The 19790-nt window shown below is 48.3% G+C and overlaps 1 protein-coding gene across 2 annotated transcripts in view; it reads right to left on the minus strand.

The window, feature by feature from the left end:
* Positions 1-19790, minus strand: part of LOC119407142 (zinc finger protein 667) — a 34650-nt gene that overhangs the window by 11966 nt on the left and 2894 nt on the right. For both annotated transcript variants that reach the window (XM_037674015.2, XM_037674007.2), the window contains exon 3: positions 12532-12735. In XM_037674015.2, coding sequence (XP_037529943.1) covers positions 12532-12735 — 204 coding nt within the window. The remainder of the gene's footprint in view (positions 1-12531; positions 12736-19790) is intronic.

The raw sequence follows: 19790 nt of genomic DNA on the forward strand, positions 1-19790 counted from the left end.
CTCTGGCAGTCTCTTCCCTCTCTCTGCTGAAGCAAGAGCATTCTCCCAGTGCTTCCAGACTTATCGTGTGCACACACGCCGGGTTGCCTGGAAGATGGAGCTCCACTTCAAGTCGAGCTTCTGCGAAGGTGTCCGAGAGTGTGTTCAATGGGGGACTAGATGACAAAAGAAACTTTATTTTCCTTTTACAGCGAAGCTGTATATGGCTAGGTAATTTCGTTTGTACGCCAAAAATCCCCTCGTGCCCTCTAGGGAGCAGTGGAAAAAAAACAACAACTCACTGGGTCTCTTAGGCATTTGCCTAAGACGACTCGAAAGCAAACGCCATCTGCTTCTTTTTCTTTTCACTTGATGTATTGATCCTCTCCCGCCCCCCTCTGAAAGCTTTCTGTACCTAATGTTGTTTTACACCGCCTCCAGTATCTGAGGCATTGCAAGCTTTCTGCACTTCAAGGGTGATCAATGCACCGATCATGGAGGCAGTGCAAAGCGACTATGTCATGTGATGACGTCATGATCTGACGTCACGGTGTATGACGTCATAATGGCGTCATCATGCGATGATGATTTTTTGCATTGCTCGTGTTGACGCCGCCGCCTCCGAGGGCCAATTTTGATGTCTGATGAGGCATCTAAGGCTTTCGCATTAATATTGCGTATTGAACATTAAGAGCCTGGCCGTTCACAAGCTGTCCTTACATACCAAAATGGCCTCCACCATGTCACCTCTGTGCTGTGCGCTAAACAGATTCACTGGTTATCCACCTCAGACAGTGGAACGGCTCCTCAATTTTTTTTTCTCTTTTCATTGCGATAGCAACTATATGGACACTCCCAGAGGGTTTTTTGCCGTCGCCGTCACTTTCTGTATAAAGTCCAAATTGATAACATCACCCCGCGCATCGTGTGCTCTAACCGCGAGCTTTGCTCGCAAGCGCTGGCGACAAACGTGGCTGAAGCAGAGATGAAACGAGGCGAGTCTCCGTTGTGTGGAGACTCGCCATCATCCCCCGTGCAAGGCCTGCCGTCGATTGCTCATCAAACAGGAAACGCCCTGCCTGTCTTTCATAAGGAGCATGAAGGGACGCCAGGAGAGGGGGGAGGGGCTGCATCACTCGAAGGGCGCAGCTGCCGGCACGCAAGCTATCTCGAAGCATAAGGAGACGGCTTGTAAACTTGCTGCGCTCGCAACGCTTACTTCGCATTTAGAAAACTGACAGCACAAAAACCGCTTCGATCCCTCGAGCGGCCATATTCCCTTAAACCAGCATTTTGTTGAGTTACGCAAGGTCGGATCCAAAAGAGTTAGCTGCTAGCCTTACTTCGCACAACAATACACTTTGTTGGTAGTATCGCGCATTCATTGCTTTGCCCTTAAGCGAGACTGATTTTTTTTTTTAACCATCAGCTATTGACCCTGGAAAGCGAGGGGCGGACGTGTAATAGGGCATAGCCGTTTCACAGTGGGCCTTCCAATGCCAGGGCCTTCAGCGACGGACCCGCTACTGACAGCTGCCCATATTAAAATCGAATTGCGGCTACTCCGACCAGGTCGCATGATTTTATTAATGAGATGACATTTTTAAAAAAGCAAGCAAAAAATTCGAATTGAGACTCTAGCACTCACGAGCTCGAATGGGCACGGCCTCTTAAAGGGTATTTACCACAAGAGCGATTACTAACTCGGATGTGATGGTGGAAGGAATTATGAAAAAGCTCTTCTGGACGAAGATCCATGGATAAAGTACATTTCAGGAAAAGTGTCGGTGTGTTACCACCGTTCACGTGTTCTTCCATGGACGCAAAGCAGGGAAAATTCAATATTGTTTCGTATATCTGTTTCTAGCGTTCCCATATTTCATTCCACAATGACCAGAAACAGAAATGACAGACATTTTAGCAGCACGCGTGTAGTTATTATTGAACATAGCTTTAATTACATGCCATGTGACGCTTTAAACGAGCAATCAGCAGTGTTTCTGGAACAGACAGCGTCAACCGATGAATTGCTGCCTCACTATCTCACTACCGATTGGCCTAGACATCACGAGCCACTGCGGAGAGCGCGTTTTGCCGTCGAGCTGACATGCATAACAGAAGCTGCGTTGGCCCCGTGCATGGCGTCGTCGCTTACTTGGGACGCACGCGCGAGTGCTGTTTATTCAGCGGAATAATTCTTGGCCCGTGGTTGTGTCTTTGGTGGCCCCAAGGTCAAGCTGCAGATGTGACGCGCCGGTGGTGTGATTGCTGGTGATAAGACGTCCCCAAACCCGAGACTCTGGCGCAGTTTGGCGCAATTTCCGTCGATACTATCAGGATGGCGCAGTAAATCCAATTTGGCACCCTTCGGCGCAGGAGTGGAATCACTGATAATACAAACCTCATCAAATAAAGCCTAGATTATTGTGCTGGGAATGACTGGCTGTGTTGGCCTTCCTATGTGTAAACAGCCTCTGGCACACTTATAGACCTTTTTCAAGCAATCCCAGAACCCCCCGCGGGCGTGCGAAGCACTATGGGAAAAGTGTGTACGGCAAGCCCGCCGGCTGTTGCACCGCTCACTGCTCGTTGGTGCCGTGGGAGCACCAAACGAAAAAAACGTGTCGCCGCTGGTTGACTGTTAATAAATCCTAAATACTACACGTGTCTGAAAGCACCTGCATATATCTCTACGCATGAAATGCGAAGGGAATGATGCAGTCAGTGTAGGTATTACCGAGCGGATGTATACCGGATGTAGCAGTTAAGTGGCATGCGAGTTATCACGTGCCGATACATGCAGTCAAAACGTGCTATCGTAAGCAATGTGAGCTGGAACACTGAATTCGTATTGTGGGAGAGCACGCGCGCCCATTTCCTTTCCTTAAGGCAGGCGCGATCGGGAACTGACAGCGGGAGCGAAGGAACCACTAGGAGAGGAGCACAGTCGCCCTTTCCGGACAACCCCTTCTTTCCCGCTACTCCTCGCGCTAATCCTCGCATCCCGGCTCGCGGGAAAGGGAACTCGCCCTGCGAGGGAATCAACCCTCGCGGTGGGGAGGGACACGGGAGGTGAACAAAACTGCCGACCAGGCAGAGAGACGCTCTCTCGTGCCCTGCTGACCAGCGAGGTAACACCTCACCGCCCCAAGTTCCGCGAGCCGAACATCGACCGAAGGTGTAAGCCATACCCTTTGTTTTTCTACGAGAGCGGACACCCCCCTCATCTGGCGCCCAACGTTAACGAATTTGGCAACGCGGCTAGTTTTGTGGACGCGAGCGACTACCGACGCTCCGTCAACGTAGGACAACGGGCATGTCTGAATTCCAGGATTTGTTCATGTTGTCTGATGTCGCGTCGCAGAATGTCGATCCTATGGCTAACGCGGGGGCATTGTTTGGACTTTCCGACAGCGTAAATTTTGGTTGTTTCACGCGGGACAACCAAGGTGTTGCAGCGACCGCGTTAGGAGGGTCTAGGCCTACGACGGAGAGCGCCACGCCGGGCGCCCCGTCACCTCGCGACGCGAACAGCGAGATGCCGCCACATGTTGCTTCGGCACAAGCCGCAGATGTGGTCGCGTCTTCGGGCAATAGTGTGCCCTCGAGCGAGGTACTCTTGCAGAATGCGCTGTCAGTTATGCAGAGCTTAGCCAGCGCGTTGCAAAACACAGCGCAGCCTCCTTCGCAAAGTGCGGGACCACGTGTCAAGGTAGACATGCCTACCTACAGTGGCTACCACGACTGCAGGAGCGCAAATGAGTATCTCGACCGATTGCTCTACCATCAGCAAGCAATGGGGCTTCCCGACGCCGAACTTCTCGCGCGTGTGGTCCCGGTGTCGCTGACAGAGCAAGCGGCCCGATGGTTCCGACTGACCGGACATCGTGCCCGCACGGTAGAAGAGTTCCGCGAGAGCTTCCGCGACGAATTCCTTCCGGCGAATTACGAGTGGCGTTTGAGGAGGGAGTTGGAGCTACGCACCCAGCATCCGGACGAATCCTTGCTGGAGTACGTACGGGCGATGGACGAACTGTATCGCCTCGCTAACCCTCTCGCCACCAACGCGGAGAAAGTCGAGCGCGTTACACGGCAAGCGCACCCGACTTTTGCGGCTCACTTCAGGGGATGCAAGTTCGCAGACCTAGAAGAGCTCGCCGCCGAAGCGAAGCGCATACAAGGGGACATCCTCGCGGCGCGAGCGTACCGCCCGCCTCCACCCGCAGCGCAGTCACTCGAGCCTCGCTGCGCGTGGAACGGTGGCGCGGTCAGTTCAGACAAAACTCTATGGTTCAGAGGCGTTTAGGGGTAACGCGTCAGCATCGTTCGCTGATGAGCACGTACCGCGCGGTTGGGAACTGTCAGACCGCGCTTTGGACCCCTACGCTTACGCGCTTCGTACGGCCCGTGCTGCGCCTGCACGTGACGTTCCGCGGCAGGAGCACGTGGTCGAGACGAGCCCAGACGAGCGGCGCAACGCGGAGCGAGGCCCGCCGGATCGTGGCGACGAGCGCCCGGCACGGCGTGGTTTCCGCGGTCCTTGCTACCGGTGCGGCGCACCGGGGCACATCGCCCGCGAATGCGGCCGCACGCCGGTTCAAGAGCGAACGCGCGGTTCGGGAAACGGACGACGCCGCCGGTGAACCACGTCGGGCACCGCGCGGCGATCAGTAGTCCTACCGATGCGCTCGGATCACTAGCACCTACAGTCTGTCGCGCAGGTAATGCTGTAGACTCGCCCGCTCCGTTAATCGAGTTAACGATAGCTCGAAAGAAGTTTGTAGCACTTTTGGATACTGGGGCAAGCGCTTCATTATTTGGGGACGAGGTGTTGCACCATCTCTGCGAAAACAATATCCGCTTGAGACAAAGCAACACCACGTTCCGCCTTGCTTCGGGCACAGCGCAATCGAGCGGTGCGGCTAGACTTGTGATCCGCTGGGAAAGACGCGTGAGGCGACAACGCTTTGTCCATCTTCCCGGGTTGTCAATGCCTCTAATCCTGGGTCGAGACTTTCTCGCCAAGTCAGGGATTGTCATTGACGTTGCAAGAGGAGGTTACCGAGAGCGCGACGGAGACGCGCTAAAGCTTTTCTCGAAAGCACCCGCATTGACAACGGCATGCCAATCGCAGGGAGCAGCGCGAGTGAGAGAGGAGGAAAGCGCGCGGAGTAAGCTAGTAACCCCGCCAGAGCAATGTGCCGCAGTACAGGGAAGGTCAGTGCACCCGCTTTTGGCAGAAGCACACAGCATGCCAGAAAGGGAAAAGGTGCAGCTGTCGTCGCTGTTGTACGAGTACGACGCGATTTTCACTGACCGCCCGGGCCGCACTACGCTGGTCAAGCACACAATCGACACGGGTGACGCACGACCTTGGAAATGCAATCCCCGACCGATTAGCTTGGCTAAGCGGAAAGCACTTGACGCCGCCTTGGACGAACTCATCGACACAGGCGTGGTCGAAAGGTCAAACAGCCCATGGGGTTTCCCGGTGGTTCTAGTTCCAAAGAAGGATGATACATATCGCCTTTGTGTAGACTACCGCAGGCTGAATGAGGTTACGAAGAAGGACGCATACCCTCTTCCATCCATTTCATCGTTAGTATCCAACCTAGGCGGGGCGAAGTACTTTACGACGCTCGATGCTAGTCGCGGATATTTTCAGGTCGAAATGGACGAGCGGGACAGAGAGAAGTCAGCTTTCACATGCCACAGGGGACTTTTCCAATTCAGGAGAATGTCTTTTGGCCTGGTGGGGGCTCCCGCTACTTATCAGAGGCTAATGGACCAAGTTCTGGGAGATGCAAAGTGGCAGCACGCCCTCGCATATCTAGACGACATAGTGGTTTACTCGAAAACGTTCGATGAGCACTTGCGCCACTTAAGAGACGTTCTAGAAAGGCTGAGGTCTGCGGGCATCACTCTGAACCCGAACAAAGCTCAGATAGCGGCGACCCGAATAACATTGTTGGGATTCACGCTTGACGAGGGTCGCATTTTGCCGAATAAGGGTAAGCTTGAAGCGATAGTCAGCTATCCGTCGCCGAAAGACATCGGCGAGCTGAGGCGCTTTCTGGGGATGGCGAACTTCTATCGCCAATTCATTCCAGACTGCGCGACAGTGCAGGCGCCTTTGACAAAGCTCTTGAGGAAAGGCGAGCGTTGGGCTTGGGGTCAAGAGCAGGAGGCCGCACTGCGTCGCCTCACTAAGTTGCTGGCTAACACGGCTGAACTGCAGCTACCCGATTTGAACAGGGAGTTTGTGATTCAAACAGACGCAAGCGACCTGGGGTTAGGAGCAATTTTGCTTCAGGAGCATGGAGGTGCCCTCCGACCGATTGCGTTCGCGAGCCGTTCGTTAACGCCGGCAGAGAGGAACTACTCGGTAACAGAGAAAGAGTGTCTCGCGATAGTTTTCGCTCTCCGTAAGTTTGACTATTACATCGACGGAGTGGCGTTTGTTATTGAGACAGACCACATGGCGCTCACGTGGTTGAGGCGCTTGAACGAACCAAGTGGCCGCCTGGCTCGTTGGGCATTGCTTCTGCAGCGTTACGACTTCACCGTACGCTACCGCAAGGGCAAGAACAATGCCGCGGCCGACGCACTATCGCGTGCTCCAGTCCGTCACGAGACTGACCCGGAACGGACTGTGAGCGAGACAATCGAAGTAGCGCTAGCAGAAACAGTAGAACAAACGTCAGTTCAAGGCACAAGCGTGAACAACGTAGAGGCTGTCGTTAGCGCGGGGATTGTTTTCAGCAGAAGGGAGCTGTTAGAAGCTCAGCAGAAAGATCCGTTTTGTCGAAAGGTGTTCGACGGGCTCCGGGAGCCGGGTGGCCAGGCCACCGCGCACACGGGGGCAGCTGGTATTGCTGTCGGTGCGGAGCGCTCGGCAACAGCTGGTAATGCTGTGAGCGCGCTGGATTCGTATCTGCTGGATTCTGATGGCGTCCTGCTGAGGTACATCCCATCCGACGATGACACAAGTGAGTCATTCAAGGTCGTGATACCGCGCAAGTTGAGAGGAGCACTGCTTCGCTACTTTCATGACTCGTGCATTGCTGGGCATGCGAGCGGCCCTAAGACTTATGCTAAGTTGTGTCGCCTCGCTACCTGGCCAGGCATGAAGCGGGATGTGATTCGTTACGCCCGTTCATGCCACGTGTGCCAAAGCGTCAAGCCCCGAGGCGGACGACCGCCCGGCCTCATGCAGCCGATCAACAGCCAGACTCCCTGGCAAATCGCGGCATGTGACGTAATGGGACCGTACCCCACAACTCCTAGCAGAAACAAATTCTTGCTGGTGATCACGGATCACTTCACTAAGTGGGTAGAACTTTTCCCCCTTAGAAAGCTGACGGCTCGTGTGATCTTGGATAAGTTGATGGAGGTTTTCACCAGGTTTGGTTTCCCTGAGCAGTTGATAACAGACAACGCGTCTTATTTTACTGCGAAGGTGTTTGTTGACACGTGCGCCGCGCTTGGCATTAAGCACAAGAAAACAACCACCTACCATGCTCAGTCGAACCCCACGGAACGAGTTAATCGCAACATCAAGCACATGCTTGTCGCGTTCTCTGAAAGGCACAAGGACTGGGATACCTACCTTCCAGAGATCGGGTTTGCGTTGCGATCGACTGTGAACCGCTCGACTGGGTATGCGCCTTCTTTTCTAAACCTGGGGAGAGAACTGCCGAATCCGATGGAGACTGTACTCGCGGATCGCAGTGGAGTGCCAGTGGCGTCATCAGCACGAGCTGAATACGCAGCGCAGTTGCGCGAGAAGCTAGCGGAAGTTTTACGTAAAGCACGCAGTAATCTCGGCACTGCTAGGGCACAACAGAAGGCGCAGTACGACCGCTCGCATCGGAACGTACACTACGAAGTGGGCGATCTGGTGCTGCGACGCCATCATGTTCTTAGCGACGCTAGCAAACAGTTTGCAGCCTCGCTGGCACCGAAATGGTCCGGGCCGTACCGAGTGCGAGAGAAGGTTTCCTCGCTTGTTTATCGGCTCGCGAACATGAAAGGCAAACTGAGCGGCGGACCAGTGCACGTATGCGACTTGAAACGTTACGTGTCACGGGAGGAGCATGGGGACGACTATCAGTCCCCCTCCGAGCCGCGGCCGGCGGCTGGGAACGCTCGAAACCGAGTGAAGAGCCCTGAGCCGCGGTACTTCTTGCGAAACAGGCGGAGACAACTCTGCATGTTGGATAAGCAAAAGGGAAATAGGTGCCGCCGGGACGGCTCGGAGAGGAGACCGCCTCCTCACGGCGAGCCCACACTCACATTCAGTCGTTGTCGCAGCCCCACCACCACCGGCAAACATCGCCATGGACGCCTGACTGGAGGTCAACCGGTACATCACACCGCCACTTCCACGCTACCCCATCGCCTCACCGCCCGGCCTCCACACAAGAGGCCCGAAGACCAAGGCCAACCCAACTGGGAGAGCCAGCTGCCTCAGGGCCGCAGCCACCAGGACGTGCCAGGGTTGTGTGGACACCCCGATGGCCTATGCTCCCTCAAGGCCACGGCGCAGCACGCCGAAAACCCCGAGCCCCGCCAGACCGGAGGAGCCCGAACCATGCTGGAGAGGCCGCCTGGAATGAAACGCTTCGCTGACTCGCTCCTCTCAATCACCACCAACAACCAGAGAGGCGGGGCCCAAGGAGACGCGGTCCGGACCACGGGGCTGCAGGAGCAGGCCAGACCTACCGCAGCAGTGACGGCGAAGGCGACGACTGGGGAAGCCATGACGCAAGGTGGCACGGCAGCGAAGACCGCAACGAGGCCGGTGGTGGCTACTTCGGAGGGAGCGGCGACGCCAGTGGGGGCACCGGCGACACCCACGGCAGAGGGCCGACCGCAGGAGGGCACGGACCTGGACCGATCCGTCCTAGCCTTTCTCGATGAGGAATAACAAAATATTACCTCATGGTGCAGTCTCTGTCGTCCGAGGGCTTTCTTAAGGGGAGGAGGATGTGGGAGAGCACGCGCGCCCATTTCCTTTCCTTAAGGCAGGCGCGATCGGGAACTGACAGCGGGAGCGAAGGAACCACTAGGAGAGGAGCACAGTCGCCCTTTCCGGACAACCCCTTCTTTCCCGCTACTCCTCGCGCTAATCCTCGCATCCCGGCTCGCGGGAAAGGGAACTCGCCCTGCGAGGGAATCAACCCTCGCGGTGGGGAGGGACACGGGAGGTGAACAAAACTGCCGACCAGGCAGAGAGACGCTCTCTCGTGCCCTGCTGACCAGCGAGGTAACACCTCACCGCCCCAAGTTCCGCGAGCCGAACATCGACCGAAGGTGTAAGCCATACCCTTTGTTTTTCTACGAGAGCGGACTATCCCTCTACGCGACATTTACGCGTTATTGCTAACGTAGCAATAAAGTGTTGTTTGTTGTGCTAGCCTGTTGCCTTATTCGCCCGAACCCGTCGTAGCTGCGATGACGCGCGCTACGGGAAGGGGACGTTGACACGGTACGACTATTTGCGGCTGGGACCGGAGCTAGGCTTCTGCACCAGCCGTACGTAGAGCGGACACCCCCTCAGTATTTATTCAATGATTACTTGTTCACAAGCCGCTATGACATTTAATGCCATAGCAGCTCGTGATCGGGTTTAACCAAACTGTAGAGAGGTGCTACAGTGTTCAGGTATACAGATGATTATTTGATTTTAATTGACAAGTCACGTGCTTACAAAGAAGTGAGCACATTCTAAACGTGTTTAAAGAAAAAGGGATGGAACTAGAATTCACTTGTGAGATGCCTTGCTCTGATAACTTGCAGTTTCTTTATACATGCTTTTAAGTTTCACTGCGGAGCATGTTTGCGGGTAGTTTAGCCCGCGTTCAGCGAAAGCGCTGTTTAATTTCGCGTCGGCGCATATGCATATTGTTAAACAAGGAATTGTGATGTCATGATTACGCACGGCATTGGAAAAAACTTGCACACATAAGATGAGCAGTAGTTTCCCTGATGCAAAGTGATCAAAGAGGCGGGATATCCTGCATATCGTTGTATCGGTTTGCGAAAATCTGTTCGCATGGCAAAGGAAGATTAACACGGACGTCCTCCATCCGTAAATAATGAAGAAACTGGAGATACTGCAGTTATTCCACATATGTATAAGAAGTCGCATGGCCTAAAAAACGTAGGGAAGCGATGTGGGGGTGAAGGTTGTGTTTGCCGCCCCAAATAAGCTTAGTCGCATTAAGGTCGCAGGGGTCTGCGGTGGGCAAAGAAAAATTAGGTCAGAGGCATGCCAATTGTTTTGTAAATTATGTAGGAGTTAACTGCAAATTTCTCTTTCTTGTGTCCACATGTACATCAGCCAGGCTGGTCGATGTATTAATACGCGCCTCAGCGAGCATCGAAATTCATTGAATGGAGCCGTCTCATCTTGCATCACTATGAAAATGTAATCCCCTCTTTGAAAGCACAGTAATTTTGTACCATCAACCTAATCAGACAACGCGAGAAATTTCGAAGGCATATCATGTCACAAATAACGCCACACTTTGTGTCAGTCAACCTTCTCAGTCATTACAAAACGAGGAATTCAACTTTATTAATAGACTGTAAGCACGCGCCTTGGTTGTTTGACTTTTTGTGCCGCTTTATGACACGCGCGATGCACTCCCATTTCTGTATACATGCTTTTTTTCACGCGTGCAATAAACTTTCAGTTGTGTGTGAGCACTGGTTTGTGCATGCATTTCCTTCCTTGTACTGCTCCTTTCTTTTTTCACTCTAAGTATTATTCCAACCTGTAGTTATAGCACCAACGAACGTTAGTAGGCACTTATCGTTCGTTACATATATGGTGCGAGCGACGCAATGAATGTATCGCATTTATCCAAATGCCGACTACACTTTCTAGTGTTCTCTTTAAATATCAGAACCTCACACTGTACTCGTCGACAGTGTCGATGGACATTGATTCCAAATACATCCGTGAATCATAGACCGCTCCTGTACTTCATAAACAACCGAGTTGTATTTTTTTTCCATTTATGCCGTAAGGCGCACTGGCGCCAAAAAAGATAATAAAAGGCGACGCTTCTGAGCCGCTCAACTGGTCCAACAGTGGGACAGATGGAAATCGTCGAGAGGCCGTCACAGCTAAACACTGAAGTTCGTGATTGATTTGCGCAGTAACATGTTGCACCTTGCTAAATTCACTGTATCTAAGAAGTCCTGGCACGGCGCAAGCGGAAAGCTACAGCGCGAGGCCCGCACGCTCATCGCAGCGTACACACATCTCCCATGAGCGCTTGCGTGCCCGTTGGTGGCGCTCGTGTGCTTGAAAAAGGTCTATTCAGTCCTTACTAAAAACAAAACCCCAGCTGAACATGTGTACAAGATAATGAGGCTTACATTTGAAACTTTTGCGCCGAGTAGGTGGCGAACAGACGTGCTGCTATGTGGTATTTTAAAAATTTTGCTAGTTTCGTTTTTTCATAAGGAAAAACGATTACAAGGAATCAGGCGGTTTAAAATGCTGTTTTAATTAATTTATCTGTATCCTCCACAACTTTTGCATTGATGCAATGTCAATTGGGCTAACTAAAAGTTCAAAAAATTATTTATATACAATTTTTAAACACAAACAGGACTAGTAGCACGAAAAATGCCAATTAATCAACATAGTGACACAGTGAAAGCCATTTGTGTAAAGCCATCAGTTATTTTTTTAATTGTTAGAGACTTATGTTGGAACAGTCTATATGTTCTGTTCTCAATCCTGAGGATAATAAATTCCAATTAAAAAAAATGCATCGACTACTGTTCATTCTCCGACCCTGCAAATGAGGTTGTAGTACATCATTGAAAATGTCCACCTAGCTTAAGCCAAGGTCAATAAATCACTAATGTAATCTAAGTCAGAAAAAACACTGTGACAGCTATAAGTAAATGGTGTACCACCCGCCGACATCCTGCATATGTGCTTGCAGTTCCTTTATTTACATAGACAAGAATGAAAAATAACGTCTAAGTGTCTGATAAAAAAAATCCAGGGTCTATAAACAGCAATGCTTTAATTATGACACATTTGGGAGTGCTGTCATGATACACTAGCTGGCCTTTCCAAGGCAGATATGCAATGCTGTAGGCCTTGAATTCAAGGAATACTACATTCAATTAGCATGATGCAAACAATAAGGTTCAATATCTTCAATGATGGTCTAATGCTTTCTTACATAAGCTAGAGAGATGGATTATTTATCTTAATGAGCTATTTATGTGGCAGGTACTCATGAATTAACCAGAGAAACACAGCAGTTTTTTTATCCACACCAAAGTGAAAATGTCCAGGTTGTACCCCCTGCATCACATACTGTGGCTTTCTGAAATGGCAACATGCATGGAGGGCAAACAATGAAACACCTAACTGATCATGCAAGCAAATGATTTCTCTATAGCACCCATTTCCCATGTACACTGCACCTTGCCTGAACTTCTTTTGTTAGGTATGTGTAACGACAAGCACATTACTGAACTTGCAATAATGCTGAATAAAGTAAGCACAAAGATTACCGGAAGTCACACTGGTCACACTGATGAAGCTCCATGTCACACAAGTGGTGCCTCCAAAGGTGACCAGTCATGGTTCGCCATCGAAGACAGACCACTGAGCACTCGGGACAGGCGAAGTCAGGTGCATCAGCTCGATGACATTTGAGATGATATTCCAGGTTTTCCAGCTCACGGAAGCGAACATTGCAGCCCTTACGCTCACAGCTACAAGAAAAGGAAGAGAGGGCAAGGAAAATAAACAAAACTAACAAAACTATAACAAGTTCAGAAAAATGTAATTGCCAGAAACAATGCCAAAACGAAAGACAAGCTCAACGGCAAGCTCTCATAAGAACTTATTAAAGGGACAATAAAGTGAAACAATGAATCTGTTTAAATTGATAAATTGTACTCTGAGAACTATAATGTCATTAATTTCACCATCACATGTTTATTAATAGAGGAGAAAAATCAAGGTTAAAGTATCATTTTCAAATTTCGCGCCAAAATCACCGTGCGTGACGTCACGGATTTCAAGGTCTATTTTTCATATTCTGGCGACATTGGCTCCACGAAATTTCTGAAACTTGGTATGTTATGTCTACGGCCCCCTCAGAGGACAATGTGCTTTATTTATACCGATTAACAATTTAGCATGCACTAGTAGACGCCGTCAAAATCTATGACGTCGCTGCGTTTGGTGCGGGAATTTTAAGGCGGCGTCGCCACGCACATTTACTTTTTTGCGCATTTTCTCGCTTACCAGGCGTCTTTTCGCGGTAAGAGTGGTGTTTTTGGTGTTGCAAAATTGTTGTATACTAATGCGCTAAAAATAGTTTTTCTCTACATTGGTTTATTTTGATTATGAAGGCTATCAGTATGTCATGAAAACAAAAGGGCCTGTGAGTACAAAGGAAGCAATAACAATGCTGTGAATTGCCCCCTGAAAATATGTCAAAAAGGATGTTCATATAAACCATTTGCCATACAATGAGACAGTGAGTGGGACCACAACTAAAATAACAGAGTGGGGCAGCCCTCTCTCCCTTCCTCAATTCCTCAACACTGTAAGGCCATGCTCTTCATTCACAAGACAAAAGGTTCATCACATTAGAGTACAGCTCAAAAAGTACCTGCTCAGTAAATCGCGTCATCCTTTCCCCCATTCATCAAGAACTAACCACAGTAAAACAATTCGACAGCCTTCGAGCTGCGTCAACCTACACAAACATTCATTCTTTCCCTCAGTAATTTCTTGGTGGAATAAGGTGCCTGATAGTGTTGTGCATTGTAATACTGTGGAATCCTTTGTTTCTAAAGTACAACTCATCGATTTCTGTTTATGACTGTTTTTTGTTTCATGTTGCATTCTGTTACCACTCCTGCAAGGGCCGAGTAAGCCCCCCCCCCCTGCAGTATTTTCAAAAAAAAAATCAAACAATAACAGCCTGGAAAAGATTCACTGCACGCACAGTTAAGCAGTGTTAGGCACATAATAGGGCTTGTCAATGTGAGCCAACTTGAGTGGCAAAGTGACTAGGGCAAAGAGTTGGAAAATGGCAGACGCATGAGCAGGAACCCAGAAAAAAGAAATGTCTTTTGGGAGCACACATGCGGGCTGTCCTATCTCTGCAAAGAATTAAACAAAACAACGAATGTGTCAGCAGAGGCTGCAATGTGAGTAGGCACCTTGAGAAGGATGGTGAATTGAAAGTTTGGAATAGTGCACACTTTTTCAGGGTCGGGCCATATATTTGCACCATCAACATGATGAACAAGTGCAGTGATCGCTAAATGGCCAAAACAGCTTTTGGAAGACTTTAGTAACAAAACCAGCATTGCCAAATACCTGCAGAGTCTCTGACAGTCGTCGCAGATGCTGGTCAATTTAGACTACTTCGAAATGCGATGAAGGGACTTATAATTCGTTATTATATTGCTGTTACAACCATTAAAATGTTGCTATGAAATGTTACCATTAGGAGGGCAGGCATTAAACTAATGTAATTATGGGGTTTTACGTGTGAAAACCACAGTACGATTATGAGGCATGTTGTAATGGGGGACTCCAGATTAATTTTGACCGCCTGGGTTTTTTTTAACAAGCACCGAAATCTAAGCATACGGGTGTTCTTGCATTTCATTCCATTGAAGTGTGGCCAACATGGCCGAAAATCGAACCTGCATCCTTGAGCTTAGTAGCACCACACCTTATCTACTAAGCTGCCACAGTGGGTGCATGACTTCAAATAGGCAGAGCCCACGAGCGTTGTGAAGGGGGTCTTCCCCGAACCTTCTTCAGTGGCAATCTGCCAATAGCCATAAAAACAGTCTATAGAAAGAGTACTGTGTGCTATGGGAAAATGAGTTCAGTTTATTTTAGTGGCGGAAAAACAACCACTCTATGGAAAAGGCCGAGTGCACCATATATTCGTGGCAAAGAGTAAACACTTTTTTCTAATGTTGTTGAGGGGACCCTGAAATGCTTTTGTACTAATGCAATAAGCCGGTAGAGCAAGTATTAAGGATCCTTAGCAGACTTATTTTACCCTTTCCCTAGAGAGTTTTTCGGCCAAAAACGATACAAAAATAGATTTTTTTATTTGCCTATTTGATTTTCCGTGTCTTGAAACAACTAAAAAAGTTATTTAAAGGCAGCGCTCTATTCGCAAAATACAAGCAATATATATATTTTTTAAACTATGGAGAGGATTGGCTTCATTGCACTGCACCACTGACAGTGCGCTAACCACTCCAGTCTTCGGTGCTGAAAATGTCCTTGAAGTTAAAAAAACAAAGCGCCTGCACGAGTCCGTGAAAACAAAGCTTGGACGCGCAGGTGGGGGTTTGTTTACATGTAGCGGGGTCCAGTGCATACACGTCGAGACCCGCTCATCGTTCAAATTCAATGATTTACAAAAAATATACTGCTATGTGTCGCTGCCACACTCGCAGGCGAACTTTGGCAAACAAGCGTCTTTCTTTCTTTTTTTTTCTGAACGGAGCTGTTTGGAACGAACCTATGTGGTGTTCAGCGGCACTCGGTATGGACTTCTATGGCCTAGCATCCACAATATTGATGCAATGGGTTATCAACCATGTCTAGCTAAGTTAGTGTGAACAAAAACGAAAAACATTCTGATCAAATGCTAACAAGTAATGAAGGTCAACAGACTAAGAGGAATGGTCCTGAGACAATCATACTATCAAAAGGGTCATCAGAGGTAACGCTACTGTAAGGGGTTTCAGGTGATGATTGTGGGGCATCAAGAGTCAAGGCCAGAGGTCCGTGTGCAGACCAACATGCTGCACCAAAAAGACGTGTTACACAAACTTGAAGGCCAAGATGAGAGGTTGTGGTAGCGGGTCAAAGTGGCTGGAGACAGGTGAATAAACTCGAGAACACATAAACATGGAATTTACTTGGTGGCGAGGCTGGGCACATAGGAAACTATAACTGTACAAGGCCAAAAGAGCAGTCAATGAGGCCAGGGTAAGTGGTCAGGAAATCATGGTCTGGATGATGTCATAGGGACACTGGTGCAGAATGGTGAAAAGAACTGGTGTCTGGTGGTCAGCAAAGCTCATACATACGGTACACATGCCACTAATGATTCAGCAGCACAAACAACAAGGCGATGTGGTGGGCAGGAAACAGAGAGTGGGGCCACAAAACGAAAATGGCGGACTACGGCACACCTAATCCTTGCTTGCTTGCTTGTTCCTTAAAACAGGCTCTTACCCACTATAAGGGATTGGCCAAGAAGCCGGTGGTTAATGTAAATCAAAACATAAAGAAAAAGGCAGGGAAAGAATAAAGTCCCCCCTTTTTTTTTTTAAAGTGAATATCCTAATTTTAGTGACATGAAAAAAATAATTTTAAATAAATGAATGAAGAATTTTTATGAATAAAAAAATAATTCCTAATACAAGATTTAAAAAATCTTGGTTTTCCAAAGACCCAGAGAATACCCCTCGTTCACATCCATTAGACTTCAAGCACTTCCTCTTCATCTAAAATAAGTGGCTCATATTGCTCCCCAGGACATACTGCCCTCAAAAAAGCATTTATTTATGCCTAAATTCTGAAAGAATGATTTGCCTGTCTAGACCAATGTAGTGTTTCGAGTCTATTTAAAGGGACACAAAATGCAAATAACAATTTAGGCTATATTGATAGGTTAATACTTCAAAGAATTAAAATGTCACTATTATGAACCATAGCACAGTAGTGATTGAGATATTAATGTAAATGCAGGATAGAAAAGGCAGCTCCAGCAGGACATTCTAGCAATAACCTGATGACATAGTATGCCCACAGTATAATTCTGTCCCTATAATAAGATATAACTTAAGAAGTCTGTATACGCCCCGCCTAGATGTCCGAAGCACGGCAGCCTATTGCCTCCTTGACTAAACAAATAGTGCTACTCATGCACTAGGCAATGTTCTCCAAAGGCGAGGCTACGAGCTGTCCAGCTCATGACATCTGTCTGGAGTGCACGCCCATTGGTGCACGCTTGTGTGCATCTGCCTTTGAGGAGGAAATGCCACAGACTTCTGAAGTTGTATCTGAACATACACAGCCCCTCATAATAAAAAGATCAATGCAGCATACTCCTAGATGGCATAAACTGCTAGCTAGGAATGGTTATTCAATTCTTGGAGAAAAGATCATCTTAACAGTCGTGCGACGAAAGGGGCTAGTTGGTTCATGCTGGCTTGGCTATGTGCTTGGCGAACACTACAAAGAACACAGGACACAGCTTAACAGAACGCGCGCAAACTTCAACTGGTTTACTGTTCATGTGTAGTCAACGTAAGTACTGTGTTCTCTGCAGTGTTACCCAACCATAAGCGCATCGCCAAGCCAAGCCAATCATCTTGACATTAGCTTAGGTGCTGTACAAGTGTGCATGTCAGCGATGATGCCAACAGCCACCAATGTCAATGCTATGTTTTTCGATACTGCAAGTGCCAGATTCAACACCTGGAGCCAAAAACACATCGTGGCCACCATGTTTAAGGCACCGACTTTTGATAATGTAATAATAATAATATCAGGGGTTTAATGTCCCAAAGCACCAACTTTTGATCAATGTTGCTTTTGACAGCGGTGCAGGCAATGCAGGTGGTAGAAAAGTTTCATGACTCGCACACTCCTATTTCATTAGTCTTGTAATGTAAAGTGCTTTGCTGGCTTTCCTTGATCGTGAAAGCACCTCTAACTGCAAGAAACACAACATGCCATGTCCATGTGATGTTGTCAGCTTGCTTTCGTGCCCAAGTTTTGCATTTCAGGCACATTTTAGGCCAGAAACCATAGTGCCACCTGTCAAGCAGTAAACAGTGCAGATGGCATATGTGGTTATTCTATCTGCTCATGGGCGGGCAATTTGGATTGCACAGGGATATGCAGACCTTTCAAACGTTTTTTTCTGTTAAATTAAGCATTTTTTAAAGCACCAAATCAGCACTGCAAGGTCCCTGGAATGGTATATTAGCAATACATGTTGTCTTAAGATTTGCCTTTAGTGTCCATTTAATGCTACCTTACTTAAAAAAAGACCGACGTGACCTTTTTTACTTTGTAGCTTTTGCTGTAAATGAAGGCCCTGCATTTTGAAACCCCAGTATATATACTGGCAAGTGTCAGAGTGTACTAAATATTTTCCTATAGCTTTGCTACAAGCCAGTTTTGGTTTTGTTTCCCAGGAGGTGTATGTGCATGATGTCATGACTCAGTTATGTAGTAGCAGGAGAGCATAGCATCTTAATGTTCTTGCACATGCTTCTGGCTTGGTTAGTTATCTGCTACAATGGGCTGCACATTGAACAGCAGCATAGCAGATCATTAAGCCAGAGATAGTCCTAGAATGTATCGATGTTCTATTTTCAATAGTGGCACAGCTAAGAGGTGATTGGAGCTCAAGCCCCTCCCCCGAAACTATTGAGCTGCCCTGCTTTCTTGAAGCTAGATGTGCAGATGGAAGTTGGATAGGTCCCAACTTATTATAGAAATAAGCAACTAATTATTATATGTTATGCTGTAGGCACTGGTGATAGTTGACATCTGAACAAAGGCCCACAATGGGGGTGGAAGTGCAATAAAATGTGAGCAAAATATGGGAAGTATAAAATGAGAAAGGAAGAGGGACTATTTAGCAAAATTTCTCTTAGTAACGACTATTTGGATAACTTACGTACCCAGTGCCTAACAGCAAGCGAGTAGGAAAGGCCATTATGCCAGTGCAGATAGAGTGAGATTCCAGAAGTTTGTAGGACTGCCACCTTTACTCATGGGCCAATGTGGAGGCATTTTCGAAATGGACGTGCAACTTACCACTGCTTCCCCCAACCTTCCAGGCATGTGCAGCAATATCTGGTTTGTACAGATCTGGGTTTCACTTGCGTGTCTCCACTGTGATATGCATATTATAGATGTGTACCTATTCTAGCAAAGGAGACAGTGAGAGTGAAAAACTATAGTACAAAATTGTTCAGCTGCAGAAGCAGTTTGTCCAGAATAGTCGCTTTTTCCATAACTAGGTGCAAAGCAATGCTGATACCAAGAGCTTATATGGTTCACAAGAGCATCTATTAGCATAATTTACTTGGAATATTTCATGAGTTCATGCCAGCTGGTCCACAGGATTGACCATTGAGCCCACAAGCAATTGAGGATAGAGTGATATCCGAGAAATGGGCAATCCTTATTTTTGTTCAAGGGACAGTGTGTACTTTTTGATGTGGACATATAACCTGCCTTTTGTCCTCCCTAAACCTTCCAGCTAAAGCACAGATATGGGTGCCAGACCCATGTCTCCCTTCCCAAAAAACATTTTCAGAAGAGACAAAACAAAAACTGCTCTGTGAAGTGGTTCAATCTCAGTAGTTCAGAAATAATGAAAGCTTTTTGTACAACCACTGTGGTTGGGCTAGACATTTACATCATGGGTGAAACTTTGAGAGAATCCACATGTTTGCATAGACAGTTGTCCTTATATTTTCCTAATGCACAAAGCTTCCATCTATGCATAAGAATCATGACCCATGAGATTGGGCCTGAAAGTAGCTCAGCTGTGGGAGTGAAAAACCATTGCCACCTCTCAGCTTGAGGACAAACAATTTTGCGGCTCTTAAGGAATTTCAGAAAATGGAAAACCTCATCCGAAGACATCACCCATCCTCACTCACCCCTTTAGTATTCCACAGCACTGAGACGCAATTTTGCATTTTGGTCGCACCCAATTGGCCGAGGCTTGCACTTATGTCAGCCA

This window comes from Rhipicephalus sanguineus, chromosome 1, assembly GCF_013339695.2.
Source record: "Rhipicephalus sanguineus isolate Rsan-2018 chromosome 1, BIME_Rsan_1.4, whole genome shotgun sequence".
Classification (NCBI taxonomy): Eukaryota; Metazoa; Arthropoda; class Arachnida; order Ixodida; family Ixodidae; genus Rhipicephalus; species Rhipicephalus sanguineus.